Source organism: Xiphophorus couchianus, chromosome 20 (assembly GCF_001444195.1).
Source record: "Xiphophorus couchianus chromosome 20, X_couchianus-1.0, whole genome shotgun sequence".
NCBI lineage: Eukaryota > Metazoa > Chordata > Actinopteri > Cyprinodontiformes > Poeciliidae > Xiphophorus > Xiphophorus couchianus.
This window is the reverse complement of record NC_040247.1, coordinates 17,363,494-17,382,701: the sequence shown is the minus strand read 5'-3', so window position 1 is coordinate 17,382,701 and position 19,208 is coordinate 17,363,494. Positions and strand designations below refer to the sequence as shown.

The 19,208-nt window shown below is 38.8% G+C and overlaps 1 protein-coding gene across 2 annotated transcripts; it reads left to right on the top strand.

Annotated features, from left to right (window-relative positions):
- Positions 1 to 2,287: 2,287 nt before the first annotated feature.
- fancd2 (FA complementation group D2) lies at positions 2,288 to 18,268 on the top strand. Of its 2 annotated transcripts, none has more exons than XM_028004214.1 (44): positions 2,288 to 2,385; positions 2,589 to 2,649; positions 5,041 to 5,175; positions 5,252 to 5,319; positions 5,397 to 5,503; positions 5,617 to 5,677; positions 5,823 to 5,875; positions 5,965 to 6,043; positions 6,154 to 6,278; positions 6,360 to 6,447; positions 7,321 to 7,425; positions 7,509 to 7,609; positions 7,705 to 7,816; positions 8,396 to 8,431; positions 8,685 to 8,831; positions 8,918 to 9,052; positions 9,538 to 9,669; positions 10,119 to 10,226; positions 10,307 to 10,416; positions 10,730 to 10,784; positions 10,925 to 11,044; positions 11,191 to 11,264; positions 11,578 to 11,727; positions 11,800 to 11,900; positions 11,996 to 12,111; positions 12,184 to 12,292; positions 12,398 to 12,490; positions 12,595 to 12,689; positions 12,766 to 12,921; positions 13,006 to 13,122; positions 13,383 to 13,511; positions 13,596 to 13,714; positions 13,817 to 13,927; positions 14,030 to 14,160; positions 14,243 to 14,342; positions 14,769 to 14,891; positions 15,033 to 15,126; positions 15,232 to 15,303; positions 15,825 to 15,863; positions 15,958 to 16,032; positions 16,276 to 16,350; positions 16,802 to 16,948; positions 17,028 to 17,132; positions 17,892 to 18,268. In XM_028004214.1, the coding sequence occupies exons 2-44, from the start codon at positions 2,589 to 2,591 to the stop codon at positions 17,961 to 17,963; spliced, it is 4,341 nt and encodes a 1,446-aa protein (XP_027860015.1). In that variant the 5' UTR covers positions 2,288 to 2,385; the 3' UTR covers positions 17,964 to 18,268. The 2 variants fall into 2 exon arrangements, with proteins under 2 accessions (XP_027860015.1, XP_027860014.1); XM_028004213.1 differs by having other exon boundaries at positions 2,310 to 2,490.
- Positions 18,269 to 19,208: the final 940 nt, after the last annotated feature.

Sequence of the window (19,208 nt, the reverse complement as noted above, 5' to 3'; positions counted from 1 at the left end):
TTAAACTGCCAAAGAGTTTGTTTTGCCTTGTCGAGACAGTTACCCGCCTATACCGTCAGAAGACTATGCAATCAAGATAGTTCACCCCCATCAACAGTTGGCGAACTCAAGATGGACACTTTCGTTTACAAAGAAGACACCTGACTTGGGGGACCGGGGTAGACAAGTGGGGTTAGGTAAATGTTGAGGTGTATTCGTCTTGTACCCTTATGTACAAGTTTCTTAGTTCCCCCCCCCCCAATTCTCAGTCAGACAAACAACAAAGACGTTGCCATATTCTGCGTTTTATATCCAATAAGGCTGCTGCTCTTGCAGAATATAGGTAGTTCAATGACAGTTGCTGGTATTTCTGACATATTGTACTAATTATTCTGTAAAAAAAATTTGTTTTTCGACATATTCCTTTAGAATATGAATGCATTGAATAAGAAAATTGAGAAAAATACATTAGCTTGTGTTGCCAATACAGTTTTCACCCAGTAGCTTTTTACTTAAACCTATGGAACCTTCTCAATTCAGGTATCATGTCATTTCCCGCTCCGACAAACTACCTTTAACCCTATAAAAAACAACAATGCATTTATCTCACTTTTACATGATCACTGGACAAAATATGCTATACACAGAACTATGTGTATCACAGAAGCAATTAAATAAAGATGGCATAAGTGATGGCTAATGAGTCTATGCTTGCAATTTTCACCATGTTTTATTTGAGCAGCACTCGTTGGACACAGAACACACAGAAAACCCAACTTCCAAAAGCATTATTGATGTATTTCAAGCAACTATGTAAGAAAATCCAACTTTTGAGTACAAATAAGGCACAACATACTGTATATGTGTCCCTATAAGTTTATAACAGTTGTAATAATTATTCTGGAAGCTCTTGAGGCTTAATGTTTTATAATTTAGCATTTGCTTGAATTTCTGTGACATTTTTTCAAATATTCTGTTCAGATCAGAACCAGGATGGTACTGCTGGTATATATATATATATATATATGTATGTATAAATATAATTGTTGTATAGAGGATAGCTAACATTTTAACTGGCAGAGGTCAGATTTAAATAAACAAACCTATACAGGTTATATTAAAACATGCCAAGTTTGAGTATTTTTGTTTAATGTGGATTGTGTTTAAGTCATAGATTTTTTGTTGTTGCTGCACAAAGCAAGACTTTCCTATATGCAGCATTATTTCAGCAGGATGTAATATAAGTGAATGATATCCATGCAGGCTACATATTTGTTGACATAATCTCTTGAAGATTTCAGAGAACGATTAAAGGCCTCATTCAGAGAAACAAGCTGTATTACAATTAACACCTGGCAGTTCAATGAAAACTCACAGCTTCAAAAGAATAGGCGTATGTCCCCTGAAAAAAATGTGTTGTGTGTGCAGTGGAAAAGCAGTGTGAAAAAGCTATCTCTGAACTGCATGGGCTTCCACACCCCATCACTGCATCTCCCTTCATGCGCAGCATCTCAAGCAGCATGACTGCAGCATCTCACATGATGGTCAGTCTGGTGGTTCAGTAAACCCTCATGTGACTTCATCCCTTCTACCAAAAAAAGGAAAGAAATAAATCATTCTTTAAAAAGACATTCCTTTCTCCAAATTAAGAAAGGCTCAAAAGCTGAGCAACAACAACAACAACAATAATAATAAAAATCCGTCCTTGATCATCTAATTTTACTTAAAAGATTATCACGCTTGTGTGTTTTGTGCTTTCTGAGCTCTCCTTCAAAATGATACTTCCGTGTATTGTTATTTAAGACAAAATAATTGTGAAATAAAATTGAGGGATATTTCCTGTTTTTGATTTTCTAGTTTATAATGTATTTATTCTGATATTTATTTTTCTTTTTTCCTCACATTTTGTGTGGGAGAGTCGCACTGTAGGAATGGCTTAAAAACACTGACGAAGAAATAACAGGAGGGCCGAAGTAAAAGTCAAGAGTCCAGCTCCGTGTACTCTTCCATGTTAAGAGGGTCGCATGTTTACTACTCTGGCGTACACCGGTACCAGTGCGGTCCTCTTAAATTAGGAGAATGAAGAGTCCTAACCCCGCCTGATATTAGACCGTTTTTAATAAAATACGCGCCCTAATGGTGGAAGGTCACAAACCGCGTAACCGCTGTTGTAAACGTTTTCACGCAAATGGGGCCAACTGTAACAACAAAGTGCATAGTTTATTTTTCTAAGCAGCTTCTTTGCGGAGCGTGAAGAACGTGTTCTTTCATCTTTTGTTGCAAACCTAAACGACGACGAGGAGGAGGAGCCAGGGTTTACGTCGTGACGCGCTCCGCACATTGGCGCGAGAGTTTGTTTTGCAACATCATTGTGCTGCTTCTCTCTTGACTTCGTTCTGTGGAAAAGTATGCCTGGTCATTATTTTTAGTTTAAATTATATGCTAAAACAATAGACTTCTTATAACGTTAAGTTTGTCTGGTGATTTAGGACAAAGTCCAACGTTTTGAAAGTAAGTTGCGGTGTTAGCTCTCATGTTTTTGATTTACCGGAGATGCTTCAACTGCTTTTAACACTTTTTCCTTCTTTTCTTTTCTAATAATATAACAGATGATGCGCAAAAAGCGACACTCCTCTGTGGAAAAAGTAGCGGGAACAACTGCCGCCACAAGTAAGTTTCATGTAAATCCACAGTTATCAGATGCTAGCTTTCTCAATCTTATGTGTGAATTATCAGGTGTGTTCTTGCAACGGCATTAACTCACACTGGAAATGTTTGGAAACGATATAACCTCTAGGTCCATTTATTCAGTAATGGGGAAAGACGTTCCACTTCAGTAAATATTTTTAATTAAAATAAAACATAAGGGTGACAGTTACCCAAGCAATTCTTATAAAAATCCAACAAAAGCCTTTAGTATACAGGTAAAAGCCAGTAAATTAGAATATTTTGAAAAACTTGATTTATTTCAGTAATTGCATTCAAAAGGTGTAACTTGTACATCATATTTATTCATTGCACACAGACTGATCCATTCAAATGTTTATTCCATTTAATTTTGATGATTTGAAGTGGCAACAAATGAAAATCCAAAATTCCGTGTGTCACAAAATTAGAATATTGTGTAAGGGTTAAATTTTGAAGACACCTGGTGCCACAAACTAATCAGCTGATTAACTCAAAACACCTGCAAAGGGCTTTAAATGGTCTCTCAGTCCAGTTCTGAAGCCTACACAAACATGGGGAAGACTTCAGATTTGACAGCTGTCCAAAAGGCGACCATCGACACATTGCACAAGGAGGGAAAGACACAAAAGGTTATTGCTGAAGAGGCTGGCTGTTCTCAGAGCTCTGTGTCCAAACACATTAATAGAGAGGCAAAGGGAAGGAAAAACTGTGGTCAGAAAAAGTGTACAAGCGATAGGGATCACCGCGCCCTAGTCAAGATTGTGAAAAAAAACCCATTCAAAAATGTGGGGGAGATTCACAAGGAGTGGACAGCTGCTGGAGTCAGTGCTTCAAGATCCACCACCAAGAGACGCTTGAAAGACATGGGTTTCAACTGCCGCATACCTCGTGTCAAGCCACTGTTGACCAAGAAACAGCGCGAAAAACGTCTCACCTGGGCTAAGGAAAAAAAGAGCTGGACTGCTGCTGAGTGGTCCAAAGTCATGTTTTCTGACGAAAGCAAATTTTGCATTTCCTTTGGAAATCGAGGTCCCAGAGTCTGGAGGAAGACAGGAGAGGCACAGGATCCACGTTGCCTGAAGTCTAGTGTAAAGTTTCCACCATCAGTGATGGTTTGGGGTGCCATGTCATCTGCTGGTGTCGGTCCACTCTGTTTCCTGAGATCCAGGGTCAACGCAGCCGTCTACCAGCAAGTTTTAGAGCACTTCATGCTTCCTGCTGCTGACCTGCTCTATGGAGATGGAGATTTCAGGTTCCAACAGGACTTGGCACCTGCACACAGCGCAAAATCTACCCGTGCCTGGTTTACGGACCATGGTATTTCTGTTCTAAATTGGCCAGCCAACTCCCCTGACCTTAGCCCCATAGAAAATCTGTGGGGTATTGTGAAAAGGAAGATGCAGAATGCCAGACCCAAAAACGCAGAAGAGTTGAAGGCCACTATCAGAGCAACCTGGGCTCTCATAACACCTGAGCAGTGCCAGAAACTCATCTACTCCATGCCACGCCGCATTAATGCAGTAATTGAGGCAAAAGGAGCTCCAACCAAGTATTGAGTATTGTACATGCTCATATTTTTCATTTTCATACTTTTCAGTTGGCCAACATTTCTAAAAAATCCCTTTTTTGTATTAGCCTTAAGTAATATTCTAATTTTGTGACACACGGAATTTTGGATTTTCATTTGTTGCCACTTCAAATCATCAAAATTAAATGAAATAAACATTTGAATGCATCAGTCTGTGTGCAATGAATAAATATAATGTACAAGTTACACCTTTTGAATGCAATTACTGAAATAAATCAAGTTTTTCAAAATATTCTAATTTACTGGCTTTTACCTGTATATATTTTGTTTAGTTCATCATTCTGTCTGGTATGGGTCGTATGTCTGTTTTCCTGCTTCTCTTAGCTACTCTTCAAAATCGGAAAGACAAGAAACTATGCTGCTGATTTAAAACAGAAAATTCATGTATGAAAATATTCACTCTTAAATTGCTATCGTCATAGCAATAATTAAAATCTTTAAATTGTTTGAAACTATAACAAACTAGTGTGGACCAGATCCCATGAACTTACCATTCACATCGGGGGAAATGGTAAATGAGTACAGCACTACACATTGTTAGATAAGAATATGTTTATTAATATTTAAATGATAATAAATCAAGTTCTCAGTCCTTTAGAGAAAACTGGGTGAACAAAGTGATAATAACGAGATACACATTTTTAGTTTGGAAGGGTAGTAGAAGGTGTGTTGTTACTGACATATTTTTCATACAGTGTGTATCTTCTGTAGTTTTCATATTTTAACGTCTGGTTAAAAGTGTTATTTTATGTAAGTATTGTGTTCTTTTTTTTTTTTGTCTACAGAGGCAAAGAAGAGTCGCAACAGTGGTCGGCAGCCTAAGGACGCTGCTTCAGAGGAAGCAAGTGAAACTGCTTTTGTCACTTTTGTAAAAAAAGCCGGTGTCGGGTTGAAACATAATGGCGCATCGCATGAGATCGGTAAACACACACTAGTGTAAAAAATTTCAATTAACTTTATGAAGTATAATGTTTGCTTAAAGGTTCTGTTTTTTAGCTGTTGATCAGGTGGTTTTCCAAAAGCGAATACAGCAGCAGCTGCAGAAAAGCCCCAGATACCCTGATGTGAGTACAATACCAGCACATAACTTTTCCTCATTTGCTACTGCTGCTCGCATTCACTCACCTCTTCATTGATTTAGATCCTGAAGGAGTTTATAACGGATTTGGAGGCTTACATTGAGAACCCGGACAGGTTCAGGAACTGCCTTCTTCCATGTATCCCACAACTATCTGAAGGAGATGTGAGGTAACGGATATGCAAACTTTCTGGGAAGTGAGCAGTAGACTGAGCAGCTTTCTGTGCTCTATACTTAGGTTTGAATTGTGTGACATGCCACCAAGTATTTGTCTTTGCTGCAGATCTGTCAGCTCATTCCAGGAAAGCCTCATCAGAATGTTATTGGGGATCGAAATGCTGCAGGTTTTATTTACTTGTGTTTTGCCTTTAACTACACAACAGAAAAAAACAATATTTGTTTCATGAGGATGTCACACTGTTAGAAAAAACTAATTTCTCTTAAGATTTTTTTTCCTGAATTTCTAATGGCTTGCACATTTTCTTGCAGACTTTGATAATCAGCACCTTACTTGAGAAACTCCCTGAATTTATGTTCGATGGGTCAGTATTTCGCATGTTCATTTGAAAACACTTCATCTATTTCTCGCTGTTCTTTCATTACCTGTTTGGATTTGTTTTGTAAATCACAGCACTGTGGACGGAGGACTCAATATTCCTCGTATGATTATTAACCAGCTGAAATGGCTGGACAGGGTCGTGGACACAAAGGTGATATACTTATCATTTATTTGACTTATTGAAGTTTTAAGCTGACTTGTTCTGTTTGCAATTGTGTATTTTGTGGAGGTGGTAATGTGTTTATTTCTCCTATGTTGTAGGAACTTGCTGTGAAGCTGATGGAGTTGGTGTCAGTAGCACCAGTTGAGGTCCAGCGTGACATCATCACCAGTTTGCCTGAGATACTGGAAGACTCTCAGCACAATGATATAGCCAGGGAGCTCAAGTATGGACTGTATGACACTGGAGTTTTGTTACTATTGCTGTCAGCCTGCAGTTTGGAGGTTTTCATCTCTTTTCTTTGCAGTGCTTTGCTTCAGGAGAACACTCAGCTAACGGTTCCCATCCTGGATGCCCTCTCCAGTCTAAACCTCTCGTCGTCATTACTGACGGAGGTACAGAGCCTGATAATGTTGTTGGCGCTCTCAGTAAAGATGAGATTATTTTAAATTCACTACAGGAATTTGAAATAAATTCTTATTGCCTGTTAAATCCATAGTTTTATTTTCTAAGGACTGTGACAGGAAAAGATGTGCTGCAGTTATTAAAAAAATAAAAGTCAGCAGGTTTGAATCCAACAGTAAATGAAGCGACTATAAAATTATCCTTATACATTCACCATAAGTGAATGTTCCTAACCTCTATTAGTTTTTTAGCTCAAAAAAGTGCCTCAAAAAATAATTGGATTTCTTAGTTTTGATTATTTGAACTGCAAATTACTGACCAGAGCTGATTAAGAGAAAAATCCTGATCCTGACCTCTGGCTGATTGGCTGGTGCATCTTTACTAACACACTTACAATGTTACAATTAATGCGATTAAAGTTTTTAAAATCTATAACATATGGGTTGAGTTAACCAGAACCTTTAGGAACTATGAATTATGGTTGTATGTAGAGTTTGCTAAACTCTGCTGGGACTTGAACAGGAGTTGCTTGCTTTGGTTATAATCAACTAAAATTTATATTTTAGTGTCTGCAGGTGGGTCTGCTTTAAAACAAGGGATAAGCAAGTAGAAAATCTCACCATGTACACTGATGAGTATGATGGATGATCTGTGATGTTCTGTCCTACCTTTTCCTCAAGCTTGGGAACCTTGTTAAAGTTTTTAGCATTATGCAGTCTATAAAATAAGAGGATATTTTGAATAACAAATTGAGGTCATTCTGTGCTATCAGTCCTCATCAGTATCAATAAATTTGACCTGTACTGTACAGCTTTAATCTTCTCCACACACATCACTGCACCCTGTCACTGTTCTCTTCTCAGGTCCGAGAGGCGGTTATGGCCACACTCGCCGCTGTCCAGCTGGAAGACCTACCCGTTGTGGTGAAGTTCATCCTGCATTCTGTCTCAGCTTCGAATGCATATGAAGTCAGACATCAAGTCATATCCATATTATTGCAGCTTTTCTTTGGTGTTAATTGTTATGAAAACACGCGTTTGTCTGTCTTAAGGTGGTGAGCAATCTGCGTCAAAAGCTGGAACTGGAGCAGTGCGTTCTTCCTCCGGTGCTGCAGGCCTCACAGATCCGCATGAAAAGCAAATCATCAGCAGGGTGAGAAACAACTGGGTTCAGCTCTGCTACAGTTTGATATCAAAATGTTTGTTTAGACAGGCTCAGGAAGTTCCTGCTTATGTGTTTTGCTTTAGATCTGCTTCTACAGCTGCTCCTGGCAACAGTCAGGACAGCGTTACGTTGGTACTTGACTGCATCAAGTCAGCAGTCCGGTTCCAGAAAACTATTTCTGAGGCTTGGCTCAAGGTTAGTAAATAATCTGCAAGGAAAACAAATTTCTAAACAACCTTTAAAACAAAAAAAAAAAACAAAAAAAGATTGCCACACAGTGGTGAGGGTCTTTTCACTTGTTGGTCCTGGGTTCAAAATTTCAGGCTGAGGTCTTTCTGCATGTTTGCATGTTCCTAGCAGTTCTCCACAGGTACTCTTGACTTCCCCATAGTCAAGAGGTTGTATTTCCAAAAGGAGTGAGTGTGTGCATGCGTGGTTGTTTTTCCTGTGTGTCTCTGTGTTGCCCTGTGATGGAATGGCGACCTGTCCAGGGTGGACCCTGCCTCTCCACCAATGACTGCTGGAGATATGCACCAGCCTGTGGGGTCCTTCAGGGATAAGCAGATATGGATGGATGATTAAATGCACAAATGGCAGTAAAGCAAAGACAAACAATGTTAGGGAAAAGTGAATATATGAAAATGTGAGTGCTTTATTAATGGGGTTGTAAGATTTTTAAGTTATTCTATTTTCTATTTTATTTGCCTAGGTTAGTAACAGCTGCCTTTCTTAACCTTTAGTGCTGTTGACTTTACTTTTTTGTTTCATCTCCAGGCAATTGAGTCGGTGGGTGATATTGAGGACCACAAGGTGAGTGCAGTGGAGTCTGTTCTCATCTGGGAAACCCTTACATGTTTTTACCATTTGTAAACATCTTGTTGCATGTTTTAAGTTACTTGATTGGCCTAATTTTGTCAATCATATACATTTTCTTCCTGACAGGACTTGTCACTGATATCTGTCAGAACGAGATGTTGTTAAAATCTCCACCTGTTGCTGTGATGCTAATGCTGCATGTTGAGTTTGTATTTGTATATCAGTAATCTTCATGTCATCATATCAGGTTTTAGATCTGCTGGTGCTCTTCATCCTGCACTGCACCAACGCCAACCAGAGCCGCCGGGGCGCCGAGAGAGTTCTGAAGCTCAAAGTGAGGACTGGACTCATGCAGGAGGCTCTGCTGCAGAAAACCTTCAGGGACTACTCTCAGGTGGCTCAGTCTGGAAACACACAAGCCTCTGCAGAGCAGCAGTACCACCCTGCAGCATTTTTACTCTATAATTGTTGTATTTACAGGTCATGCGAGGGTACTTCCCCTCAATCCTGGCTCTTGCTCAGAGTTTGGTGCGCTCCCCTGATCCCTGCGTGGTGCCTTTTGGTGGGCAAATGTACCGCCACTCTTTCACTGCATTTGACTCTTACTGCCAGCAGGTGGGGGTGTTAATCAGTGCATGTCTGTATTTTAGATCTCAAAGCCTCAGAGGGGTGTTGGTTGTTTTGTACCAGTTTTTGTAGCAGACAATTTTAAGTAGGGTTTTATATACTACTTATTGTGTAATGTAAGAAAATGTGGCTTAATGATTCCAAGATATATCATCTGGTAGAAGAAGGTAATTTTCAGTTTTTATGGTTTGAAGGGATCCTAGTATTCTAATAAGACTAGAACCAATTGTACTATTTTTAATAAATAGTAGAAAGTTAAAAAATGTCATATGTGGGATTTGAACCTTTTTATCTTCATTGTAATTTATTAAAATATTTGTGACAAAGGTAAATGATAAAAAGTTATGAAAATGGTTGTTCAAAAGGGAGACAGGAAGGGGTAAAATTCAACAAGTCAATATTAAATGGGTTACAAATTACTGAGGAATCTGGAAGTAGCTCAGAGTAATTTAAATCTGCCTGGTGTTTTACAGGAGGTTGTTGGCTCCCTTGTGACCCATGTGTGCAGTGGTGTCAGTGGGGAGGTAGACGTGGCCCTGGAGCTGCTCTGCAGTCTTGTAATGGAAAAACCCTCAGAAATGGCTCTCTATGCTGTTTTTGTGAAGGTACATGGATGTGCCCCATGTGAAAAAAAAATCTAATTGTTCTTTCACTATAGATATAAAAAAAAAGGGAACAAAATATTAAGTGTTTGGAAAATACGCCCCAAATGATGAAACCCACTCCAAACTGAAATTAGGCAGAGTAGCTCACTAAATTTCATTTTTTTCCTTTAATTTAACTTTTAACATTGTCGAATGTAGTGGCTTTAACATCTTGCAAATTTAACCTACATTTTATGTTATTACAATTGATTCTTTATTGAAAGGACACTGTTGATTTTTATTTCCTTTTAGTTGAAAAACTAGATTTCTTTGTGGCTTTTGTGAAAAATGTGCTGCATGAACATGACAGATGTCATTAAAATAAACACGTCCCTACTCGACAATTTTGCTGCTCATTAAAGTTGCTCATGTGTTGGATTGATTTTAACCGGTCAGTGTGTTTGACTCAGGGGATCTTGGACTACATGGACAATCTCACACCACAGCAGATCAGAAGACTCTTCCACCTTCTGAGCAGACTGGCATTTGGGCAGCAGCAGCAAGGATCTCACATCCAGGTGCTTATTCATGCACTCTTACATATTAGAGCGTACCTGTACCTACCCTTTTCCACCAATCCATTCGTTTCTTCCTGCAGGACGACATGCACATAGTGATCCGTAAGCAGCTCTCCAGCACTGTGCCAAAGTACAAGCGTATAGGCATCATTGGCGCTGTGATGATTGTCGGCAGCATGGGAGCCTTGAGGTGATACTTCACATAAACTTTAAGTTTGGTTCTTTCGGGGCGTGCTGTGGTGGCGTAGGGGTTAGCGCGACCCACGTTTGGAGGCCTTGAGTCCTCGACGCGGCCGTCGCGGGTTCGATTCCCGGACCCGGCGACATTTGCCGCATGTCTTCCCCCTTTCCTGTCAGCCTACTGTCATATAAGGGACACTAGAGCCCACAAAAGACCCCTGGAGGGGAGAAAAAAAAGAGTTTGGTTCTTTTGTTTAATTCATGTTTTTGTTATTTTTATCTCACATATTCTATGTTGCTCTCTATCCACTCCTCCATTTCAGACCTAAAGGAAAGGAATCACAGAGCAGCTCTCTTTCCCAGGAAACATTAAGACAGGTAAGACGGCAGCATTCCTCTGAGCATTGACTAAACCATAAGTGTGTCTGAACTAATGGCTTTATAATATGGTCTGAGTTTATTATACATATAGTTATGTAATGTTTCTCATTTTTACATTTCTTTTGTCTCTCTTGCAGGTGACGGCTCTGCTGGAGCTGGTGAAGTCGAGCAGTGAAAGCTCTCCTGAGGCAGCGGCTCTGTACTATGATGAACTGGCCAACCTGATCTGGAGTTCTGCACTGGACCCACAGGTGGAGGTATGTCTCAGGAATTTCCCCTAGAAAAACTAAAACGGCATGTTTTAATATACTTTCAAAGATTTTTAAGATGAAAAAATTCTGATTAAGATTAAGCAATCTCGCAAACAAGCATTTCATGTTCATTGTATACAATGTTTTGACAGGAAATGATTGGAATGAGTGTCCTGGATGACTTCCAGGATGACTTTGTAGTGGACCTTGGACCAGATATAGCAGGGTTAGTGCTCAAAATAAAATAAAAAAAAGAATTTTGATTGTAAATTATTTACATAATTTGCACAGTTTCAATGGATAGATATGGATATTTTGATTAAAGTAATTTTTGCAGAGCTGTAACTTCACCCTAAAGTATAAAATGTGAGTTTTCTGGGTTAGGATAGACATGGCAAAGGAAAATTCTGTATGGAAAAATATTTTTATTTCCAAACCTTCTAATTTCCACATCTTATTCCGTCTTTCTCTAAAAGTGGAGTAATTCATTCATTTTCTTTCTTTCACCCATTCAGCTCATGTTCTGTTCTTTGTTCCAGATCTTTTATCTTTCCAGCCTGTGCCATGTACAACCTTGAAGAGGATGAGAGTCAGGGAGGTATCGCCATCAACCTGTTGCCTCTGCTGGCCAAAGAAACCCAAAATAAAGGAGAGCAGCAATCTCAAATTGGGAAACAGAAGCAACAAAAGTCGGTGACTTTGTGAAACGGAATATTTATATGTAGGTGTGACCATGACTGCTAATGCTCAGTTTTTTACAGGCGGGTGTCCCCTCTCTGTCTATCTCCCTTTTTCCGCCTATTGAGGCTTTGTGAAGAGAAACGGCATCAGGGAGATCTAGAAGAGATCGATGCCCTCGTGGGTGAGAACACTGAGAAGCAAGTTTTTCTTTTTTTTTCTTTAAATCTTCCTGAGTTTTAAAGCAGCTTTTTTCTGTTTACATTTTCTTCATCACAGGATGTCCTCTGATCCTGACAAACATGGATGTAGTGGACAAAGTTGACAGCCTGTCAAAAGCTGAGAGGGAGTTCATCTGTACTTTGCTCTTTCACACGATCAACTGGTTCAGAGAGGTAACTGCAGCTTAAAAACAAAAAGGACGAGTGTTTTAAAGACACTAATGTGACTGAAGTTTGTTTTCACAGGTCGTGAATGCATTCTGCAAACAGAAAGAAACGGAGATGAAGATGAAGGTGATGACTCGCCTGCAGAACATCACTTTTCTGCAGACGCTGTTGGAGAGGGCTCTCGCAGGTGTATATATATATATATTTTTTGTTTGTTTGTTTTTCCAATAACTGATTTATAACCCCCTCCCCCCAACCCCAATTAGTCTTAGTTTTTTCCTCCTGCTTTCAGGAACTACTGGTTACATGCCACCTGTTTCAAACTTTGATGGAGAAACTACAGATGGGATAAGTTTTGGTGTTCCTGTGAACAAGGGAAAGAAAGGTAGTTAAATCCCATATATATATACACACTTTGTTTCAGCAGGTGTAGCTATGCTTAATGTACTATTTTAGCTTGTATTTGTTTAACTGTCATGTGCTACTCAGATGGAACGGGCAAAAAGAGAAAGGCTCCTGGTAAGAATGCCCCAGAAGCCGTCTCTCAGCCTGAGGAGGCGACTGAAGCAGATGAAACTCAGCAGGTAACAGCTTTAAATGAATATAATTCTGTTTAAAGCAAATATAAACATGCAGATGTAAAAATTAAATGTTCTGCAGGAGCAACCGGAAAAGGAGAAGGAAAAAGAGAACCGGCTCGGTGTCAGTTTGACAGCTTACAGGCCGTTTTTCAGAGAGCTGGACATGGAGGTGCTTAGTGTTCTGCAGTGTGGTTTGTTGTCACGCTCGCTGCTGGACTCAGAGCTCCACACTAAGGTAAGGTTATGAATAATTGATGTGATCCTGCTTTGGCTTAATTGCATTTACCCTAAACACCTGTACATTATTTAAATTACTGAGGTTCAAGAGGAGGTCGTGTTGGGCCCCACTGAGCTGGTCTTCCTGCTGGAGGATATGCAGCACAAACTGGAGTTCAGTCTCACTGCCGCTCCAGCAAAGAGAGCTCCGTTCCTCAAGGTACAGACTGATAATACAGCACGATAATAAAGAGAACAGCTACATGTTCACAAACTATTTAAAGGTAACAAAAGGGAGAACGTTTTCTAGCCAAAAATAATTGCAGAAAGTAAAAAAAAAAAGAAAACTTTTATCACTGTGTAAAGTTCTAAGGAGGGCTAAGAGGAATTCAGTCTCCTGTTCTCTACTGTTTTAGAAGAAACATTGATCAAGGTGCAAATCTATAAAGCTGCATTAACAGAAACATTTTATTTTTGTAGATGAGGGCGGATAAAACTGTGGGATTCTCACATCTGCAACAGAGGAGTACAAAAGACATTGCCTCGTACTGTGTCCAGCTGTTGCCCGCCCTCTGTTCACATCTGGAAAACTGCCATAATCACTTTCAGGTACAGAATCCCTGAATTGTCATGTCTCCAGTCAACTCTTTAAATTAATTTAAAACCCTATTGAAAGCATTTGTGCATTTACAGACTCTGCTGTCTGAGAACAATGGTGTTGTGGACGGACCTTCAACAGATGTGGAGGAGCACCAGGTAATGTCATCCGGTTACCAGCTGCTTCTGCAGGTCATAAACACCACCTTCAGTTGGTGAGTGAATGTTGGGTCCTAAATCCAGGAACTTGGAAGTGCAGCACACCGTGTCGGCCTTTTGTTGGTTTGTTGAGCTGTTCTATAATTGGGGTCTATCAGGTCTGGATTCAGCCAGCCGGGACAGCGGAGCTTGTTGAAGAAAGCGCTGGGACTTTTAGCTGGACGACTTAAAGAAGGAGGTCCTGAACTGACCCTGGAACAGCTTGTCAAGTGGGTTCCAATTTTCTAACCCAGATGATAGACCAGATTCTGCACTTTGACTGGTTTTTATTTAGGATTTAAGATCCTTGTTTTATTTTCCTGCTCTTCTAGGCACAGTTTTGAGTACCTGCTGAACTTCCGCAGTACGATGCCGAGCCTGAGCACAGCTCTGTGTCTCTCCCAGCTTCTGTCAACTGTTTCAGAGAAGGGAGGAAACCCTGGCGCTTATAGAGAGCAGACTGGTGAGGCTGACATCTGGACATAAATCTTCCACTCCACCATCCAGCAAAATATAATGAATCTGGTCCCATTTTTGCATTGCAGCTTCCCTGGCGCGCCGTTTCCTGAACCAAAGTTGGGTGACAGCTAGCGGAGAGAAAGAGCGAGGCAGCAAATTCAATGAGGCACTTCACACACTCCTTAGGTAGATATACATCACACACAAAAATGCTCAACATGGAGGCTCACCAGAAAGGATACTTGTATATAGTTACCTTATGCTGTTTTTTGCCTTTTATCTAATTTTCATGGAAATCATCTTAAAGACACACAACATGTGGAGCACAGAATAAATTAGTTTCTGTGATGTTGTCACTGCATCTTCAGTGTTTGTAACTGAATAAAGGTAAATTACAATCTTATTAAAAAAATGTCTAATTTTCTCTCAAAGGCATTGTTTTTCTCTGCATGTATTTAGTGCGGCCCGCTTTGTGAATCCCACACAGAACAAAAACTAATAGCTCACACAAGATAGTTGCAAAAAGATTACATTCTGTCTGAACACACTCTTATTTTTTATGTATTTTGTGACCTTTCTTCAACGGATTGTGTATTTTCTCACTCTCTTCAGCATCTACCTTGAGCATGTCGACGATGTTTTGAAGGCAGTGGAGGAAATAGCCGGAGAAGGAATCACCGAGCTGATCAACACATCCAAAGATGAAAGCTCTGCTTCCTGGCCCACTCTGAACAGGTAAGCTAATTCTCATTTGTTATCTTCTCTGCTTCTGTAGTTACAGCAGCACTTGAGGGCAAAAGGCCCATAAAACTGTAATCAGTTTATTTACCAATATTTGTAAAAACCTAAAATGACTTTTTTTTTCGTATTCTGCAGACAAACGTTCCTGGTTTTCTACAAAGTTTTGATGGCCGAGCTGGAGAAAGCTGCCAGGAGGATTCCTGCTGGTAAAATGAGCGACAGCTCTGAGGTCAGACTCCTGGTGCAGCTCTGTCTGCGCTCCTGTTTGGGACATCTGTCAGTCTTTCCTGTGATTTGAAGAGTAAGATGAAGAGCATCTGTGTGAATCTTTTAGGCTCAAAGTGAGAAGCTGCTGACATGGAACCTGGCTGTCAGAGACTTTCACATCCTAGTCAACCTGGTGAAGGTAAACTTATCTGTTCATGCCTTTATAAAGCAGTGAACCTATACATCTTCACTCAAGTGTTCACATGAATTCTTTATAGGCATTTTCGGGGTTTTATTTAAATGGATTAAAGAATCATGTATACTGCTTTGATTCTAATATAAGCTTTCTTCAATACATAGAGATTCTAAGTTATACATACTAATAAACACAAAACCCGCTTAAATGTACCTTAGTGAGTTTGAAAAATTGCCAGCTCTTATTTTTAAAGATTATTGCAGTTATACATTTAAAGTTATATTATTCCACCCTGAAAGAAAGAGTAGTCAATAATAATAAAACATCAATAAAAAAATTCATTAATATAATTTGTGATGACAGTGACGGGAACAGATTTGAACTATTAACTCAAATTGTCATGTTTCCATATTTATTTTTCATGTTCAAATATCAATTGACTCTTCAGAGTGAAATCTAATTCTTTCTAATTGTTCTCATACATTAGTAGATATAAACGTTTTTGTCCTTTAATCTTCTTGTAGGTGTTTAATTCCAGGCCAGTCCTTAATGTGTCCTTAAAGGTGAGTTAGCTTTCTTTGCTCTCTGGAGGTTATTGTATTCAGTTTCCTCTGCTGCTGTTACTTTGTTAACCAAAAGCATGGTTGCTTTTGCCAGTATGGACGACTTTTTCTGGAGTCCTTTCTGAAGTTGGGAATGCCACTGCTAGACTACAGTTTCAAGAGGCACAAGGTAACCAAAAACAGACCTCACAGCAAATATCAGTGGTGTTTAGTATGTTTGGTCATTGCATTTTGTTTGAAAAGTGTTTTAAAAAACATATATTCACAAATATAAAGAAATGTGTCAAAATATTTTCAGGTTATTCTTGAACATCTCAAGTAGATTTATAGGTGCATTACTTCTGCTATTGCTTTACAAAAGCAGAAAAATACTGTCTTCATATAAATACTGTGTATAAATTGTATTTTAAAGGAGGATGTCCAGAGTTTGCTGAAGACCTTCCAGCTTAGCACTCGACAGCTCCACCACATGTGTGGACATTCCAAGGTAGCAACAGCTTTATCTCTTCTTACTCATTCTGTGAATTCATTTTCATTCTATGATGCAAAACTGGCAGCAGAAAAGCTCCCATAATAACCATATAACAACAACAGTTGGCCTTTCAGGGTTGTTTAGAAAATGCACACACACGCATCCTGGAGATAAATATCAGAAACAGACTTATTTTTAATAAATTACTTTGTTTTAGAATTATCTTCTTTTCAAATGATTGCTTTACTAAATGCTGTTTTTTTTTGTTTTGCATTTTCTTTTACAACTTGTTCAGGATAATTTGTGAAATATTAGTTGGGATACACGTATAAATTTGGTGCTGTGAGAGAGATGGAAAAACAGTAGTTAAAATAAATGACGAGCCCAGAGTTATTGACATTCATGTCCATGTTGAGTGTATGTAAATTTCTTATCCTCACGGTATCCGAATGTTTTTGTTTTTCAGATTCACCAGGACACCAGCCTAACTAACCATGTGCCAGCTGTGAAGAAGAGCCTGGAGCTGTTTGTGTACAGAGTGAAGGCCATGCTGACACTCAACAACTGCCAGGAGGCCTTCTGGATGGGAAACCTGAAGAATAGGAACTTAAAGGTTACACATGGTTTAACTTTTATCTGACAGTGGCTTTTGATTTGCGAACTCCAAAAGAATCATGTGATGCACCTTGCAGGGTGAAGAGATTCTTTCTCAAAGATCACAAGGGAGTGATGACGACGATGAAGAGGAGGAGGGGGATCAGGAATTACCGCCACCACAGGAACAGTCAGATGACGAGGTATTTGCCTTTTAAAGAAATGGATTCAGGCTGTCATCCATCCGTAAAGTCTGAGGACTGTAGTAATATTTCCCATAAATGCACTGTAAACTTTTGTATTTAAATTCAAACAAAATGATGAGAGTATTTGAAATGAAGAGTATTGAGCTTATTAAAAGAAATATCAGGAAATGGTAAACAAAATAATCATGTATTGAATGTAAAACACCGTAGTGACAGCTAAGGGTCTATATTACATGCACTTAATACAACAAACCAGACACGCATATTTATAAAAAGAGCGTAATCTTGCTTTCGTAATCAGAAATCAATAATGGTGGTTTTTACTTTTTGAACCAATTGAGAAATGGTCACAATTTAACTGAGTGGAGCTGCTGCCATAAAAACATTCTGCAACACATGATCAGAACTGAAAATCTCTTAAACATAACTATAACAAGGAACTGTTTTCTTAAGCTGTGTTGGGGATAAGTTTGATCGCTTTAAAATGAAAAAACGTTTAAACTTTTGTAATATTCTGAGACATCAAAATTGCAATATACGTGTAGAAGTTTAAATGAGTCCTGCTGACAGACAGCTTAGACTCTAGAGGGCAGCAACATCTATATGAAAACTTCTGGAGTTGACTTGAAAGCTAATAGTTTTTCTCAGTTTTCACAGAAGTCCAGATTTGCTCTACAGAACCGCCGCTCTACTTGAAAGTTTGTCCTGAAGTAAATGATGTATTTTAAATAAATATTATGTTTTTTATTTCTGCAGGACCAGGAAGCTGATTCTGAGGAAAACAGTAGGATCAGCAGAAAGGAGGACAGTACAGAAGATTCTGATTAAAACTTAAATATGTAAACATTTATTTTATTTCATTTAAAAAAATGGAATTTACAGATTAATCTTTGTCTCTGTGTTTAATAGATTTAATAGTAATTTTTATGCTATAAAATGCTAATTGGCCAATATTTAATCATAGTCTGTTTATGTTTAGGCATTAAAATAAAAAATACTGGAGACTTTAAAGGATTCATGGGATGTATTTTTGCATCTTAACGTGCCTTATAAAGGACTACTGTCACTGTATGTTCTGAATAAAATCTTCTATTTGTCAGCCAATAAATAATAGATTACTTTGATCACAATAATTCTGCTTACATTGTTTGTTTCAAATGTTTAATGTAAATACATCTATGTTGCTGGGATCAGGCACAGACGTCCAGAGTTGTCTTTGCGAATAAAAAAGATTTTATTTACCTTAACACAAAAAACCCAGCTTGTCACACTCGGTGCCTAACGCTCCTCAGAAGAACGAAAACAGCGCACTGCCTTGCAAAAAGGCACATTTGAGGAACACACGTAAACAGTCGCATTCAATGACGTATAGGAAACATCAGTACCTAGGATCAAGGCAGGAGACAGACACAAAACCAAGTTCTGAAGGAATGAACAAACTATAATGAAGAATGAACTTATTATAATAAAACAAATTGGGTGGGGTACCTGTGAACTATAATACACACAAACAGTAAAAGCATATTCAAGTGTATTCTGACTAATAAATTTGGTGTCTCTTACATCTACTTAACTTCCAAACTATATCATACTATTATTTCCTTTGAAACTGAGCAGTCTCGACTAACATAATCTAACATATTCTTATACATTTTGCCAAAAAAGAGCAATAACACATGAGGCTATATTTCAATATAATAAGTAAAGTTTTAACTAAGTGGTTTTGCTTTTATCCATGTTAAAATTTTTAATCAAGTGAGAAAATGAAAACGACAGGTATTAAAGGTTCCTGAGCGAGTTAAGTAGTTGGCACAATTGGAGGCGACCTACTTGGAGCCTGAAGAAAAGAACAGCTTCATAACGGTATTAACATGCTGTTCCAAGTTGTTTTGGGCTTTTATGTTGTTGACCCCTTGAACTGGAAAATCAAACACAAGTAGAGGTGGATTGCTGACTCTTGAATAAAGAAGTACTTAAACTCCGGTCCAAAATGTTTTTAATCAGAATCATAATCAGCTTTACTCACCAAGTTTTTTGCCACACAAACAAGGGGCTTTATTTTGGTTACGCTTT

What these genes read in the sequence shown, in the direction of transcription:
- fancd2 (XM_028004214.1), top strand. Translation starts at nt 2,589, where the DNA reads ATGATGCGCAAAAAGCGACACTCCTCTGTGGAAAAAGTAGCGGGAACA. An exon ending in TTTCTGAGGCTTGGCTCAAG is followed by an intron (nt 7,817 to 8,395) that starts GTTAGTAAATAA and finishes TTTCATCTCCAG; the next exon opens with GCAATTGAGTCGGTGGGTGA. An exon ending in TGAAGAATAGGAACTTAAAG is followed by an intron (nt 16,949 to 17,027) that starts GTTACACATGGT and finishes TGCACCTTGCAG; the next exon opens with GGTGAAGAGATTCTTTCTCA.